This window comes from Oncorhynchus mykiss, chromosome 2 (assembly GCF_013265735.2).
Source record: "Oncorhynchus mykiss isolate Arlee chromosome 2, USDA_OmykA_1.1, whole genome shotgun sequence".
Lineage (NCBI taxonomy): Eukaryota > Metazoa > Chordata > Actinopteri > Salmoniformes > Salmonidae > Oncorhynchus > Oncorhynchus mykiss.
In genome coordinates, this window is record NC_048566.1 from 99,165,055 (window position 1) to 99,183,757 (window position 18,703).

The 18,703-nt window shown below is 37.9% G+C and overlaps 2 protein-coding genes across 7 annotated transcripts in view; one reads left to right on the forward strand and one right to left on the reverse strand.

The window, feature by feature from the left end:
• galk2 (galactokinase 2) overlaps positions 1-1,298 on the reverse strand; it is a 12,094-nt gene extending 10,796 nt beyond the window's left edge. Inside the window, exons 1-4 of one of the 2 annotated variants that reach the window (XR_005039228.1) lie at positions 884-1,297; positions 616-704; positions 310-433; positions 21-111 (exon numbers count right to left, since the gene is read on the reverse strand). Coding sequence is in view for 1 of the 2 variants with exons in the window: in XM_036960677.1 (XP_036816572.1) it covers positions 21-111; positions 310-433; positions 616-704; positions 884-933 (354 nt within the window). In the remaining variant the exon portion in view is untranslated. Of the gene's footprint in view, positions 1-20; positions 112-309; positions 434-615; positions 705-883 lie in introns of both variants that reach the window. The other variant, XM_036960677.1, reaches the window with a different exon arrangement.
• Positions 1,299-1,308: 10 nt separating this feature from the next.
• cops2 (COP9 signalosome subunit 2) lies at positions 1,309-15,843 on the forward strand. 5 transcript variants are annotated; one of them, XM_036960644.1, is made up of 13 exons: positions 1,309-1,464; positions 1,840-1,953; positions 2,186-2,263; positions 2,460-2,585; positions 3,252-3,341; positions 3,524-3,646; positions 4,340-4,514; positions 13,727-13,905; positions 14,210-14,262; positions 14,398-14,495; positions 14,626-14,708; positions 14,820-14,878; positions 15,001-15,843. In XM_036960644.1, the coding sequence occupies exons 1-13, from the start codon at positions 1,396-1,398 to the stop codon at positions 15,143-15,145; spliced, it is 1,392 nt and encodes a 463-aa protein (XP_036816539.1). In that variant the 5' UTR covers positions 1,309-1,395; the 3' UTR covers positions 15,146-15,843. The 5 variants fall into 5 exon arrangements, with proteins under 5 accessions (XP_036816539.1, XP_036816546.1, XP_036816560.1 ...); XM_036960651.1 differs by having other exon boundaries at positions 3,524-3,634; XM_036960665.1 differs by having other exon boundaries at positions 3,524-3,601.
• Positions 15,844-18,703: the final 2,860 nt, after the last annotated feature.

An 18,703-nucleotide genomic window follows, 5' to 3' on the forward strand; every position in this document is an offset into this window, starting at 1 on the left:
GCAGAGTCTACATGACTCACCTGAATCCCTTTCACCCCACAGAGAAAGTAATAGTACCACTGAGGATTGTCCTTGTCTATCTCCATATCTTCTGAAGAGACTGTAAAGTCCCTGTAAAAAAAAAAAAACTCTCCATTTTATGATTTTGAGAGAGCCGTCTCTAATTAAATAACATTTGATAGTTAATCCAATACAGTCGTCAATTCATCTAGATGGGCAGCAAATCAAGACAGATTCTGGAAGATCCTTACATATGATGATTATAGGTGAATTGCATGTGCATAAAAAGCTTGGTGTGGCAGATCTTACTTGTATTTAGGTTCTGTGTTGGCCAGGTTGATTTTCTTGGAATCATTGACAGTGACCGCAGCAAGAATACTCTGCTCAATAGCCATTGGGAGCACAGCATAACCACAGTAGTCAATGTGTTCTCCTAACAGTAATGAATTAAGAAAGACAATGTTTTGAGTTACGGTTACGATTTAGAGCTAGCCTTTATGAAGGATCACATTGATATATATTTTTTTCCCTGTACATCAGTTGTCTTTATACCGTATTTATGGATTTCTGCGTTATAATAGCATAGCTATATAGATATGAAATGTGTTTACATACCTATTAGATTGACTCTTCCAGGAGCTTGTGCGTAAAAAAGAGGTGCTTCTCCATACTTTTTCTCGAAGGCCTCTTTCAGGTTTTGCAACCTAGGAATACAATACATCGGGAAAATGCAAATGACTGCCCAATTCAAGGAGTGATTTGAGGAGTAAAAAAAAACTATCTTACTTTACTGTAGCCTACTATAAAATGTTTAATACATGCATGGATAGTTTTAGCAACTGTAATTACCAGTACTATTTCGAAAATTATCACGATAACTCACCTTTTATTTGCACTTATCAGAATCTTTGTCTTTGGCGGGTGTGCTGCCATTTTTTCAAACCAAATACCAGTTCTTACCGGTTGGTTTTAGACTATTGTTAAATCACCAAATCTAATTGCAACTAGATCTATCTGGAGTACTGTACTGAGGGGAAAAAATATATAGAAACACACCTAATACTATATCAGCTGACTGTCACACGAGAGTCCCGGATATTATTGAAAAGCTGATCTACGACCAGCTCTACCCACCAAAAATCGCTACCTCAAACGCTTTCTGTTAAACAAAGTAACTGTTTCTAGATCAGCTGCAAACACATTCATTGTAACAAAACGAAACAATACGGAAGAGTAGGAAAAGGGACCAGTTCAAAGGAATCACGATTCCCTCTCATGTTCACGCTGCGCAGCAAGGCATTCACGGCGGATGACGTAGAAGCGCTGGTATCTTTGCTGCGACGGTCTGCTGCCACTAGCAAGGGTGCTATCGATCTAGCTAGCTTCGTAGTAAAGATGTCTGATATGGAAGATGACTTCATGTGCGATGATGAAGAGGATTATGATCTGGTAAACTCCTCAGAAGTAAATATATATATGGATATTGTCGCTGATTACCATATACAACGTGTTTAGCTAGCTAGCTAATCAGCGTAAACATTCCATGTTGCACTCCACTTAGTAGCTAGCTAGCTAGCAGCTGAACTAGCTGTTGATGGTTCTCCCATCATTGACAGCTAACTGTTAGCTAGTTAGCCAGCTATGTCTCTAATGATTTGTTCAGTTACTATTGCAAGTTTCAACTAATTCTTGTTAAACCTTTTGCACCGTTAAACGATCCAGCTGTTTGCTTCACAAATCACCAAAACAAACACATATCATGAGCTAGCTAGCTAGCTGAATATCAATAGTGGGTGTTGATCTTGTAAACTGCAGTGATGATGAATTGTATGATTTCAGGAATACTCGGAGGACAGCAACTCTGAGCCCAATGTTGATTTAGAGAATCAATACTACAATTCAAAGGCTCTGAAGGAGGATGACCCCAAAGCAGCTCTCATCAGCTTCCAGAAGGTTAGTTATCACACACCACATACACACACATCACACATACACATACACATACACACACATCACAGCAGGCTGGTGAGGGGAGGACGGCTCATAATAATGGCTGGGATGGAGTCGTATCAAACCATGTATTTGTAATGATACCATTCTGGCCATTACTCTGAGCCTGTCCTCTCCAATTAAGGTGCCAGCAGCCTCCTGTGGCAATCCTTTTATTAAATCGATCTTTCCCCAGGTCTTAGAGCTGGAGGGTGAGAAAGGAGAATGGGGTTTCAAGGCCTTGAAACAGATGATTAAGATTAACTTCAAACTGGTAAGCAGCAGACATGACAGTAAATATGCTGTAGCATATATATATATATATATATTCAATATTTAGAAAATATATTCTTCATTGTGCTAAATATTTGATCATATTTGTTCATTTTTTGTAAAGAACTGCTACCATCCCGTACTGCCTAAATTAGCACTTGAATTACATATATATTTTTTTGTCTTTTTCCCTCCAGACAAATTTCCCTGAAATGATGAACAGGTACAAGCAGCTGTTGACATACATCCGGAGTGCAGTTACAAGAAACTATTCTGAAAAATCCATCAATTCCATCCTTGATTATATCTCAACGTCAAAGCAGGTAATGTGTGTGACATTTAAGAACAAACAATGGTGCACAGAATCAAGCATAAATCTGAGCTGTTTTGAATGATGGAAAAGTGGGTTGGTTCGGGTTGGTTCTCAATACCCTGATTTTAAAGCTAGTCCTGGACGTATATGCATGCACAATTGAGAATCTCCTGAATGTGGGGCTCCCGGGTGGCGCAGAAGTCTAAGGCACTGCATCGCAGTGCTAGCTGTGCCACAGAGAATCTGGGTTTGAGCCCAGCTGGCCGCGAACGGGAGGTTGATGGGGTGACACACAATTGGCCCAGCGTCATCCGGGTTAGGGAGGGTTTGGCTGGCAGGGATATCCTTGTCTCATCGCGCAGTAGCGACTCCTGTGGCGGGCCGGGCGCAGTGCACACTGACCAGGTCGCTAGGTGCACAGTGATTCCTCCGCCACATTGGTGCGGGCTGGCTTCCGTGTTGGATGTGTATTGGATGTGTAAGAAGCAGTGCGGCTTGGTTGGGTTGTGTTTCGGAGGACGCATGGCTCTCGACCTCCCGAGTCCGTATGGGAGTTGCAGCGATGAGACAAGACTGTAACTACCAATTGGAAGCCATGAAATTTGGGGTAAAAAAAAGAAAAGAGAAACCTCTGACTGTACAGAGGGTTCTACTTGACTTCTTTGTTTATTTTCAGATGGACTTGCTGCAAGAGTTTTATGAAACAACGTTGGATGCATTAAAGGATGCCAAAAACGACCGGCTTTGGTTTAAAACCAACACTAAAGTAGGCTTGATTTTAAAACTAAAACTTTTCATATAATGTCATTGATTCCATCCACAATATCATATATTTTTTTAATGCAAATATTAAAACATATGTGGCATATAGTTTTTATGGAGACGCTGAGGTTGATACTGTAAAGTAATTTAGTTTAATTCCTCACTCCTCCTTGTCCTATGCTTTAGCTTGGGAAGTTGTACCTGGAGAGAGAAGAGTATGGTAAGCTTCAGAAGATCCTGAGGCAGCTGCACCAGTCCTGTCAGGTGAAGAAACACTCCTCATCAATGCAATCAGAGGTTTTCACAGAGGTTTTACCACCAAATCTAATTCAGCATTATAACATCATAATGAAAACATTCTTGTGTGTTCTTAGTGACAATAGATCATTGGAATCATATTGTACGATTGTAGCCTGGTCTGAGATCTGTTTGTACTGTTTGGACAACTCCTATGGCTGTTGTCGTGACCACAGGAGGCAAGAGAACACAAACAGACCTGACGCTGGGCTAGTATGATTGTGGAATCATTCTGGAAATCTAGAATGCCCTGTTCGTCCTCAAGTGTCTGTGTGAAATTATCTCTCAAGTATTTGTTCCATGTTCTGTCTTGGTGTATAGAGGGATGATTATATTTGTCCCATGTTCTGTCTTGGTGTATAGACGGATGATTAGTATTTGTCCCATGTTCTGTCTTGGTGTATAGAGGGATGATTATATTTGTCCCATGTTCTGTCTTGGTGTATAGAGGGATGATTAGTATTTGTCCCATGTTCTGTCTTGGTGTATAGACGGATGATTATATTTGTCCCATGTTCTGTCTTGGTGTATAGAGGGATGATTAGTATTTGTCCCATGTTCTGTCTTGGTGTATAGATGGATGATTAGTATTTGTCCCATGTTCTGTCTTGGTGTATAGATGGATGATTCGTTTTTATCCCATGTTCTGTCTTGGTGTATAGACGGATGATTAGTAGTTGTCCCATGTTCTGTCTTGGTGTATAGACGGATGACGGTGAGGATGACCTGAAGAAAGGCACCCAGCTCTTAGAGATCTATGCTCTGGAGATCCAGATGTATACGGCCCAGAAGAACAACAAGAAGCTGAAGGCGCTGTATGAACAGTCTCTACACATCAAGTCTGCCATCCCTCACCCTCTCATCATGGGAGTCATCAGAGGTAGACACATCTCTACCCACACCATAACTATATAACCACGTCTCTACCTACACCTTTACTATATAACTATATAACCACATCTCTACCTACACCTTAACTATATAACCACGTCTCTACCTACACCTTAACTATATAACCACGTATCTACCTACACCTTAACTATATAACCACGTCTCTACCTACACCTTAACTATACAACCACGTCTCTACCTACACCTTAACTATATAACTATATAACCACATCTCTACCTACACCTTAACTATATAACTATATAACCACGTCTCTACCTACACCTTAACTATATAACTATATAACCACATCTCTACCTACACCTTAACTATATAACTATATAATCACATCTCTACCTACACCTTAACTATATAACTATATAACCACATCTCTACCTACACCATAACTATATAACCACGTCTCTACCTACACCTTAACTATATAACTATATAACCACATCTCTACCTACACCTTAACTATATAACTATATAACCACATCTCTACCTACACCTTAACTATATAACCTCATCTCCCCCTACACCTTAACTATATAACCACATCTCTACCTACACCTTAACTATATAACCACGTCTCTACCTACACCTTAACTATATAACCACATCTCTACCTACACCTTAACTATATAACCACATCTCTACCTACACCTTAACTATATAACTATATAACCACGTCTCTACCTACACCTTAACTATATAACCACATCTCTACCTACACCTTAACTATATAACTATATAACCACATCTCTACCTACACCTTAACTATATAACTATATAACCACGTCTCTACCTACACCTTAACTATATAACTATATAACCACATCTCTACCTACACCTTAACTATATAACTATATAACCACATCTCTACCTACACCTTAACTATATAACTATATAACCACATCTCTACCTACACCTTAACTATATAACTATATAATCACATCTCCCCCTACACCTTAACTATATAACCACGTCTCTACCTACACCTTAACTATATAACCACGTCTCTACCTACACCTTAACTATATAACTATATAACCACATCTCTACCTACACCTTAACTATATAACCACGTCTCTACCTACACCTTAACTATATAACTATATAACCACGTCTCTACCTACACCTTAACTATATAACCACGTCTCTACCTACACCTTAACTATATAACCACGTCTCTACCTACACCTTAACTATATAACTATATAACCACATCTCTACCTACACCTTAACTATATAACCACGTCTCTACCTACACCTTAACTATATAACCACATCTCTACCTACACCTTAACTATATAACCACGTCTCTACCTACACCTTAACTATATAACTATATAACTACATCTCTACCTACACCTTAACTATATAACCACATCTCTACGTACACCTTAACTATATAACCACATCTCTACCTACACCTTAACTATATAACTATATAACCACGTCTCTACCTACACCTTAACTATATAACCACATCTCTACCTACACCTTAACTATATAACCACGTCTCTACCTACACCTCACCTATATAACCACATCTCTATCTACACCTTAACTATATAACCACATCTCTACCTACACCTTAACTATATAACTATATAACCACATCTCTACCTACACCTTAACTATATAACCACGTCTCTACCTACACCTTAACTATACAACCACGTCTCTACCTACACCTTAACTATATAACTATATAACCACATCTCTACCTACACCTTAACTATATAACTATATAACCACATCTCTACCTACACCTTAACTATATAACCACGTCTCTACCTACACCTTAACTATATAACTATATAACCACGTCTCTACCTACACCTTAACTATATAACCACATCTCTACCTACACCTTAACTATATAACTATATAACCACATCTCCCCCTACACCTTAACTATATAACCACATCTCTACCTACACCTTAACTATATAACCACGTCTCTACCTACACCTTAACTATATAACCACATCTCTACCTACACCTTAACTATATAACTACGTCTCTACCTACACCTTAACTATATAACCACATCTCTACCTACACCTTAACTATATAACCACATCTCTACCTACACCTTAACTATATAACTATATAACCACGTCTCTACCTACACCTTAACTATATAACCACATCTCTACCTACACCTTTACTATATAACTATATAACCACGTCTCTACCTACACCTTAACTATATAACCACATCTCTACCTACACCTTAACTATATAACCACATCTCTACCTACACCTTAACTATATAACCACATCTCTACCTACACCTTAACTATATAACTATATAACCACATCTCTACCTACACCTTAACTATATAACCACATCTCCCCCTACACCTTAACTATATAACCACGTCTCTACCTACACCTTAACTATATAACCACGTCTCTACCTACACCTTAACTATATAACCACATCTCTACCTACACCTTAACTATATAACCACATCTCCCCCTACACCTTAACTATATAACCACGTCTCTACCTACACCTTAACTATATAACCACGTCTCTACCTACACCTTAACTATATAACCACATCTCTACCTACACCTTAACTATATAACTACATCTCTACCTACACCTTAACTATATAACTATATAACCACGTCTCTACCTACACCTTAACTATATAACTATATAACCACGTCTCTACCTACACCTTAACTATATAACTATATAACCACGTCTCTACCTACACCATAACTATATAACCACATCTCTACCTACACCTTAACTATATAACTATATAACCACATCTCTACCTACACCTTAACTATATAACCACGTCTCTACCTACACCTTAACTATATAACCACATCTCTACCTACACCTTAACTATATAACTACATCTCTAACTACACCTTAACTATATAACCACATCTCTACCTACACCTTAACTATATAACTATATAACTACATCCCTACCTACACCTTAACTATATAACCACATCTCTACCTACACCTTTACTATATAACTATATAACCACGTCTCTACCTACACCTTAACTATATAACCACGTCTCTACCTACACCTTAACTATATAACCACATCTCTACCTACACCTTAACTATATAACTACATCTCTAACTACACCTTAACTATATAACTATATAACCACGTCTCTAACTACACCTCACCTATATAACCACATCTCTATCTACACCTTAACTATATAACCACATCTCTACCTACACCTTAACTATATAACTATATAACCACATCTCTACCTACACCTTAACTATATAACCACATCTCTACCTACACCTTAACTATATAACCACATCTCTACCTACACCTTAACTATATAACCACATCTCTACCTACACCTTAACTATATAACCACATCTCTACCTACACCTTAACTATATAACCACGTCTCTACCTACACCTTAACTATATAACTATATAACCACATCTCTACCTACACCTTAACTATATAACCACATCTCTACCTACACCTTAACTATATAACTATATAACCACGTCTCTACCTACACCTTAACTATATAACCACATCTCCCCCTACACCTTAACTATATAACCACGTCTCTACCTACACCTTAACTATATAACTATATAACCACATCTCTACCTACACCTTAACTATATAACTATATAACCACGTCTCTACCTACACCTTAACTATATAACTATATAACCACGTCTCTACCTACACCTTAACTATATAACTATATAACCACATCTCTACCTACACCTTAACTATATAACCACATCTCCCCCTACACCTTAACTATATAACCACATCTCTACCTACACCTTAACTATATAACCACGTCTCTACCTACACCTTAACTATATAACCACATCTCTACCTACACCTTAACTATATAACCACGTCTCTACCTACACCTTAACTATATAACTATATAACCACATCTCTACCTACACCTTAACTATATAACCTCATCTCCCCCTACACCTTAACTATATAACCACGTCTCTACCTACACCTTAACTATATAACCACATCTCTACCTACACCTTAACTATATAACCACGTCTCTACCTACACCTTAACTATATAACTATATAACTACATCTCTACCTACACCTTAACTATATAACCACATCTCTACGTACACCTTAACTATATAACCACATCTCTACCTACACCTTAACTATATAACTATATAACCACGTCTCTACCTACACCTTAACTATATAACCACATCTCTACCTACACCTTAACTATATAACTATATAACCACGTCTCTACCTACACCTTAACTATATAACCACGTCTCTACCTACACCTTAACTATATAACCACATCTCTACCTACACCTTAACTATATAACCACGTCTCTACCTACACCTTAACTATATAACTATATAACTACATCTCTACCTACACCTTAACTATATAACCACATCTCTACGTACACCTTAACTATATAACCACATCTCTACCTACACCTTAACTATATAACTATATAACCACGTCTCTACCTACACCTTAACTATATAACCACATCTCTACCTACACCTTAACTATATAACCACGTCTCTACCTACACCTCACCTATATAACCACATCTCTATCTACACCTTAACTATATAACCACATCTCTACCTACACCTTAACTATATAACTATATAACCACATCTCTACCTACACCTTAACTATATAACCACGTCTCTACCTACACCTTAACTATACAACCACGTCTCTACCTACACCTTAACTATATAACTATATAACCACATCTCTACCTACACCTTAACTATATAACTATATAACCACATCTCTACCTACACCTTAACTATATAACCACGTCTCTACCTACACCTTAACTATATAACTATATAACCACGTCTCTACCTACACCTTAACTATATAACCACATCTCTACCTACACCTTAACTATATAACTATATAACCACATCTCCCCCTACACCTTAACTATATAACCACATCTCTACCTACACCTTAACTATATAACCACGTCTCTACCTACACCTTAACTATATAACCACATCTCTACCTACACCTTAACTATATAACTACGTCTCTACCTACACCTTAACTATATAACCACATCTCTACCTACACCTTAACTATATAACCACATCTCTACCTACACCTTAACTATATAACTATATAACCACGTCTCTACCTACACCTTAACTATATAACCACATCTCTACCTACACCTTTACTATATAACTATATAACCACGTCTCTACCTACACCTTAACTATATAACCACATCTCTACCTACACCTTAACTATATAACCACATCTCTACCTACACCTTAACTATATAACCACATCTCTACCTACACCTTAACTATATAACTATATAACCACATCTCTACCTACACCTTAACTATATAACCACATCTCCCCCTACACCTTAACTATATAACCACATCTCCCCCTACACCTTAACTATATAACCACGTCTCTACCTACACCTTAACTATATAACCACATCTCTACCTACACCTTAACTATATAACCACATCTCTACCTACACCTTAACTATATAACCACATCTCCCCCTACACCTTAACTATATAACCACGTCTCTACCTACACCTTAACTATATAACCACGTCTCTACCTACACCTTAACTATATAACCACATCTCTACCTACACCTTAACTATATAACTACATCTCTACCTACACCTTAACTATATAACTATATAACCACGTCTCTACCTACACCTTAACTATATAACTATATAACCACGTCTCTACCTACACCTTAACTATATAACTATATAACCACGTCTCTACCTACACCATAACTATATAACCACATCTCTACCTACACCTTAACTATATAACTATATAACCACATCTCTACCTACACCTTAACTATATAACCACGTCTCTACCTACACCTTAACTATATAACCACATCTCTACCTACACCTTAACTATATAACTACATCTCTAACTACACCTTAACTATATAACCACATCTCTACCTACACCTTAACTATATAACTATATAACTACATCCCTACCTACACCTTAACTATATAACCACATCTCTACCTACACCTTTACTATATAACTATATAACCACGTCTCTACCTACACCTTAACTATATAACCACGTCTCTACCTACACCTTAACTATATAACCACATCTCTACCTACACCTTAACTATATAACTACATCTCTAACTACACCTTAACTATATAACTATATAACCACGTCTCTAACTACACCTCACCTATATAACCACATCTCTATCTACACCTTAACTATATAACCACATCTCTACCTACACCTTAACTATATAACTATATAACCACATCTCTACCTACACCTTAACTATATAACCACATCTCTACCTACACCTTAACTATATAACCACATCTCTACCTACACCTTAACTATATAACCACATCTCTACCTACACCTTAACTATATAACCACATCTCTACCTACACCTTAACTATATAACCACATCTCTACCTACACCTTAACTATATAACCACGTCTCTACCTACACCTTAACTATATAACTATATAACCACATCTCTACCTACACCTTAACTATATAACCACATCTCTACCTACACCTTAACTATATAACTATATAACCACGTCTCTACCTACACCTTAACTATATAACCACATCTCCCCCTACACCTTAACTATATAACCACGTCTCTACCTACACCTTAACTATATAACTATATAACCACATCTCTACCTACACCTTAACTATATAACTATATAACCACGTCTCTACCTACACCTTAACTATATAACTATATAACCACGTCTCTACCTACACCTTAACTATATAACTATATAACCACATCTCTACCTACACCTTAACTATATAACCACATCTCCCCCTACACCTTAACTATATAACCACATCTCTACCTACACCTTAACTATATAACCACATCTCTACCTACACCTTAACTATATAACTATATAACCACATCTCTACCTACACCTTAACTATATAACCACATCTCTACCTACACCTTAACTATATAACCACATCTCTACCTACACCTTAACTATATAACCACATCTCTACCTACACCTTAACTATATAACCACATCTCTACCTACACCTTAACTATATAACCACATCTCTACCTACACCTTAACTATATAACCACGTCTCTACCTACACCTTAACTATATAACTATATAACCACATCTCTACCTACACCTTAACTATATAACCACATCTCTACCTACACCTTAACTATATAACTATATAACCACGTCTCTACCTACACCTTAACTATATAACCACATCTCCCCCTACACCTTAACTATATAACCACGTCTCTACCTACACCTTAACTATATAACTATATAACCACATCTCTACCTACACCTTAACTATATAACTATATAACCACGTCTCTACCTACACCTTAACTATATAACTATATAACCACGTCTCTACCTACACCTTAACTATATAACTATATAACCACATCTCTACCTACACCTTAACTATATAACCACATCTCCCCCTACACCTTAACTATATAACCACATCTCTACCTACACCTTAACTATATAACCACATCTCTACCTACACCTTAACTATATAACCACGTCTCTACCTACACCTTAACTATATAACCACATCTCTACCTACACCTTAACTATATAACCACGTCTCTACCTACACCTTAACTATATAACTATATAACCACATCTCTACCTACACCTTAACTATATAACCTCATCTCCCCCTACACCTTAACTATATAACCACGTCTCTACCTACACCTTAACTATATAACTATATAACCACATCTCTACCTACACCTTAACTATATAACCACGTCTCTACCTACACCTTAACTATATAACCACGTCTCTACCTACACCTTAACTATATAACCACATCTCTACCTACACCTTTACTATATAACTATATAACCACGTCTCTACCTACACCTTAACTATATAACTATATAACCACATCTCTACCTACACCTTAACTATATAACCACGTCTCTACCTACACCTTAACTATATAACTACATCTCTAACTACACCTTAACTATATAACCACATCTCTACCTACACCTTAACTATATAACTATATAACCACATCTCTACCTACACCTTAACTATATAACCACGTCTCTACCTACACCTTAACTATATAACCACGTCTCTACCTACACCTTAACTATATAACTATATAACCACGTCTCTACCTACACCTTAACTATATAACCACGTCTCTACCTACACCTTAACTATATAACTATATAACCACGTCTCTACCTACACCTTAACTATATAACTATATAACCACATCTCTACCTACACCTTAACTATATAACTATATAACCACGTCTCTACCTACACCTTAACTATATAACTATATAACCACATCTCTACCTACACCTTAACTATATAACTATATAACCACATCTCTACCTACACCTTAACTATATAACTATATAACCACGTCTCTACCTACACCTTAACTATATAACTATATAACCACGTCTCTACCTACACCTTAACTATATAACCACATCTCTACCTACACCTTAACTATATAACCACGTCTCTACCTACACCTTAACTATATAACCACATCTCTATCTACACCTTAACTATATAACTATATAACCACGTCTCTACCTACACCTTAACTATATAACTATATAACCACATCTCTACCTACACCTTAACTATATAACCACATCTCTACCTACACCTTAACTATATAACCACATCTCTACCTACACCTTAACTATATAACCACATCTCTACCTACACCTTAACTATATAACCACGTCTCTACCTACACCTTAACTATATAACCACGTCTCTACCTACACCTTAACTATATAACCACGTCTCTACGTACACCTTAACTATATAACCACATCTCTACCTACACCTTAACTATATAACTATATAACCACATCCCTACCTACACCTTAACTATATAACTATATAACCTAGACACATTCAAGGGCTCTTCCTCAAGGGTTTTCACTATTTTTCTGGCATCCTCTCTCCTCGTCTCTTTGTCAAAACGTATTGGAGAAGAAGATCCTAGGTCCCTCCTCTGTGACCTAGTCCTCCAATGGATTTTAAGTAGGAGACGAGTAGAGGGGATCCTTTATCAGGACCATGTTGTCCAGTCTCTTGTTTTTGTTTTCTCCAGAGTGTGGAGGTAAAATGCATTTGAGAGAAGGGGAGTTTGAGAAGGCTCACACAGACTTCTTCGAGGCGTTTAAGAACTACGATGAATCAGGAAGTCCTCGACGAACCACCTGTCTGAAGTACCTGGTGTTGGCCAACATGCTGATGAAGTCTGGAATCAACCCATTCGACTCACAGGAGGTATGAAAGGTCTCATTAGTGATAAGAGATTAATCTCTTAGGGATGGTTCCCCCAGACTCCGATTGAATTATTATTATTATTATTATTTATTTATTTTTAAACTTTTTCAATGAAGGTGGGAAATGTGGTTTTATGGATTAATCTCTATAGTACAGACTTTTTAGAGTTTGCTTTTGTAAAGATGTCCTAAACATATTGTATAAAGGAGCCTATCGCCGGTTCCTATTTTAGTGAACAGTTTAGTGGTACAGTTTGCATCGTGTTGGAGTATCTTTACTCACGCTGCCATTTGATTCCTCTTAGGCTAAACCCTATAAAAATGATCCAGACATCCTTGCAATGACTAACTTGGTCAGGTAATACTGCATCTCATTCACTATTCACAATCAAACTTTTCTTGGACGTGTTTTTGTTGTTGCTTTGGCTGTTTGTCTGCTACACAAACGGTTTGATTATTGAATGCAAACTGATGTTTAAACTCCCCCCTCCAGTTCCTACCAGAACAATGACATCACAGAGTTTGAGAAGATCCTGAAGACCAATCACAGTAACATAATGGATGATCCGTTCATAAGAGAACACATAGAAGGTATGGTCTATAGACGTCCCTTTCAGACTGATTCGTTAATGTTTACTTCATTAGTAAGTTAGTAAGCATGCTTTTTTTTTTTTAACAATAATAGATTTTTCTTGATTTTTTTTTTTTTTTTGTCTTTCAGAGTTATTACGAAATATAAGGACGCAAGTGCTTATCAAATTAATCAAGCCTTACACGAGAATACACATACCTTTTATTTCCAAGGTAAGATCTCTAGCATTTAATTTTATTTTGAATTTAAAAAAATATATATTTTCTCTACATTTTTAAGTTTTTATATTTTTTAACTTTTTTTTGTTTTTTTGTCTCCTTCAGGAATTAAACATCTATGTCTGCGACGTGGAAAGCCTGCTAGTTCAGTGCATTCTAGACGGGTAAATTGCATGTTGATGATATCATGATTATTGTAGAACTTTTAAATGCACCATAAGTTAATTCTTTTTTTTTAAATGAATTTACCATAATTTGACCTTCTATTTCTTCCGATACCTGTCAGCACGATCAACGGCCGCATCGACCAAGTCAACCAACTGTTGGAGCTGGATCACCAGAAGAGGAACGGAGCCCGATACATGGCTTTAGATAAATGGACGAATCAGCTGAATACTCTCAACCAGGCCATCGTCAGCAAACTGGCCTAATCAGTAGTGTAACTGAAAAAGTTACTAATTCGATGTTGAGGGGGGGGGGGGGGGGTGTATATCAACATGAGTAGTGAGTTAACCCAATTCGCCTCATTTACCATAGCAGTAAGCTTCCTTTTCAAGATGACAGTAATAGATTGATGATCTCCACAGCTTCCAATATCTAACTTACAGTCACTTCCTGTTATGTGACAGAATATTTAACGGTAGAAGTCAGAGGTGCCAGTTGCCCAGCTTGTGTTTCTTGGCCTAGGGCCTCTCTACTGGTCACAGATTAATAGTCCTGAACTAAGGAGCAAGATCAATGACAGTTTTTTTTTTTTTGTTGTGATGTCAAACTCATCTTAATCTGTGGGAAACCGGTCCCTAGTGTCCCAAAACCAACAGAGAGAAGACTGTAAAAATCCATTTCCTATCGAAGAAACATGTCCGCTCTACCACAGTATTGCCCCCTTCTAATGAAATGTGAATACGCAAATGTATTGAAGCATTAATGATGGTGAGCAGTGAGAAGGTTTCATGTCAAAATCAGCAATGGCTTTTTCTGCAAGATGTCCAGTGATCGCTGTACAGTCTTTCATAAAAGGGAGCTCCAGATTTCATGTGGTACATTGTTGTGACACTGTTCAAAACACATTTTATCTTTTGTTTTGTTACTGAAATAAAAAAAAGGTAATTTTTGCTTCACTCTAACTTTGAGTTATTTTTATTTATTCATTTATTTATTTTACAAATCATGTGGAGCCAGCCGGTGACTGATCTGTCAGCAACAACCAGGGGTGTAATGGTGACGTGGGCATATCCTAATTTTGCCAAAAATGTCCCAAGCCCGTCTGCCCGTCGAAGGGAAAGTATTCAGACCCCTTGACTTTCTTCACAATTTGTTACGTTACAGCCTTATTCTAAAATTGATTTTTTTTAAAAGTAACTCATCAATCTACACACAATACCCCATAATAACAGATTTGTATAATTATTTTTTTGAATTTAATTTTTTTTTTATATTAACTGCAATATCACATTTACATATGTAGTCAGACCCTGTACTCAGTACTTAGTTGAAGCACCTTTGTCAGCGATTACAGCCTCGAGTCTTCTTTGGTATGACGCTACAAGCTTGGGACCCCTGTAGTCCAGGTGCGACACAACTAGGGCCTGTAGGACCTGCCTTGTTGATAGTGTTGTTAAGAAGGTAGAAACTAGGGCCTGTAGGACCTGCCTTGTTGATAGTGCTGTTAAGAAGGTAGAAACTAGAGCCTGTAGGACCTGCCTTGTTGATAGTGTTGTTAAGAAGGTAGAAACTAGGGCCTGTAGGACCTGCCTTGTTGATAGTGTTGTTAAGAAGGTAGAAACTAGGGCCTGTAGGACCTGCCTTGTTGATAGTGTTGTTAAGAAGGTAGAAACTAGGGCCTGTAGGACCTGCCTTGTTGATAGTGTTGTTAAGAAGGTAGAAACTAGGGCCTGTAGGACCTGCCTTGTTGATAGTGTTGTTAAGAAGGTAGAAACTAGGGCCTGTAGGACCTGCCTTGTTGATAGTGCTGTTAAGAAGGTAGAAACTAGAGCCTGTAGGACCTGCCTTGTTGATAGTGTTGTTAAGAAGGTAGAAACTAGGGCCTGTAGGACCTGCCTTGTTGATAGTGCTGTTAAGAAGGTAGAAACTAGGACCTGTAGGACCTGCCTTGTTGATAGGGCTGTTAAGAAGGTAGAAACTAGGACCTGCCTTGTTGATAGTGCTGTTAAGAAGGTAGAAACTAGGGCCTGTAGGACCTGCCTTGTTGATAGTGTTGTTAAGAAGGTAGAAACTAGGGCCTGTAGGACCTGCCTTGTTGATAGTGTTGTTAAGAAGGTAGAAACTAGGGCCTGTAGGACCTGCCTTGTTGATAGTGTTGTTAAGAAGGTAGAAACTAGGGCCTGTAGGACCTGCCTTGTTGATAGTGTTGTTAAGAAGGTAGAAACTAGGGCCTGTAGGACCTGCCTTGTTGATAGTGTTGTTAAGAAGGTAGAAACTAGGGCCTGTAGGACCTGCCTTGTTGATAGTGTTGTTAAGAAGGTAGAAACTAGGGCCTGTAGGACCTGCCTTGTTGATAGTGTTGTTAAGAAGGTAGAAACTAGGGCCTGTAGGACCTGCCTTGTTGATAGTGCTGTTAAGAAGGTAGAAACTAGAGCCTGTAGGACCTGCCTTGTTGATAGTGTTGTTAAGAAGGTAGAAACTAGGGCCTGTAGGACCTGCCTTGTTGATAGTGCTGTTAAGAAGGTAGAAACTAGGACCTGTAGGACCTGCCTTGTTGATAGGGCTGTTAAGAAGGTAGAAACTAGGACCTGCCTTGTTGATAGTGCTGTTAAGAAGGTAGAAACTAGGGCCTGTAGGACCTGCCTTGTTGATAGTGTTGTTAAGAAGGTAGAAACTAGGGCCTGTAGGACCTGCCTTGTTGATAGTGTTGTTAAGAAGGTAGAAACTAGGGCCTGTAGGACCTGCCTTGTTGATAGTGTTGTTAAGAAGGTAGAAACTAGGGCATGTAGGACCTGCCTTGTTGATAGTGCTGTTAAGAAGGTAGAAACTAGGGCCTGTAGGACCTGCCTTGTTGATAGTGTTGTTAAGAAGGTAGAAACTAGAGCCTGTAGGACCTGCCTTGTTGATGGTGATGTTAAGAAGGTAGAAACTAGGACCTGTAGGACCTGCCTTGTTGATAGTGTTGTTAAGAAGGTAGAAACTAGAGCCTGTAGGACCTGCCTTGTTGATGGTGATGTTAAGAAGGTAGAAACTAGGACCTGTAGGACCTGCCTTGTTGATAGTGTTGTTAAGAAGGTAAAGCATCACTTTATTATAGACAGACTTCTCGCCATCTAAATACTGTCGTATCAATATGTTTTGACCATGACAGTTTACAGTCCAGGGTTACACCAAGCAGGTTTAGTCACCTCAACTTGCTCAATTTCCACATTATTCATAATGAGATTTAGTTGAGGTTTAGGGTTTAGTGTGAATGATTTGTCCCAAATACAATGCTTTTAGTTTTTATAAATATTTAGGACTAACTTATTCCTTGCCACCCACTCTGAAACTAACTGCAGCTCTTTGTTTAGTGTTGCAGTCATTTCAGTCTCTATAGTAGCTGACGTGTATAGCATTGTATCTGGTCAAACACAACGTTTTCCAGAAGTTTGCTAAGGGTTGGTAACAGGCTGATTGGTCGGGTCATTTGAGCCAGTTAAGGGAGCTTTTAACTATTCTTCAGTAGGGGAATGACTTCAGCTTCCCTCCAGGCCTGAGGAACCCTTTCCTGTAGGCTTAAATTGAAGATGTGGCGATCTCGTCCGCTATTATCCTCAGTCATTTACCATCCAGGTGGTCAAACACTCGGTGGCTTGTCATTCTTTGATAGACAATTTTTGTTCACCTCTTCCACACTCACTTTACGGAATTCAAAATTTCAATGTTTGTCTTTCATAATTTGGTCAGATATACTTGGATGTGTACTGTCAGCGTTTGTTGTTTGCATGTTATGCCTAAATTTGCTAATCATGCCAATAAAAAAATCATTACAGAAGTTGGCC

Coding starts and splice junctions, on each gene's coding strand:
- cops2 (XM_036960644.1), top strand. CDS start 1,396: ATGTCTGATATGGAAGATGACTTCATGTGCGATGATGAAGAGGATTAT. Junction 1,465..1,839: donor ATCTGGTAAACTCCTCAGAA/GTAAATATATAT, acceptor GTATGATTTCAG/GAATACTCGGAGGACAGCAA. Junction 2,264..2,459: donor TTAAGATTAACTTCAAACTG/GTAAGCAGCAGA, acceptor TTTTCCCTCCAG/ACAAATTTCCCTGAAATGAT.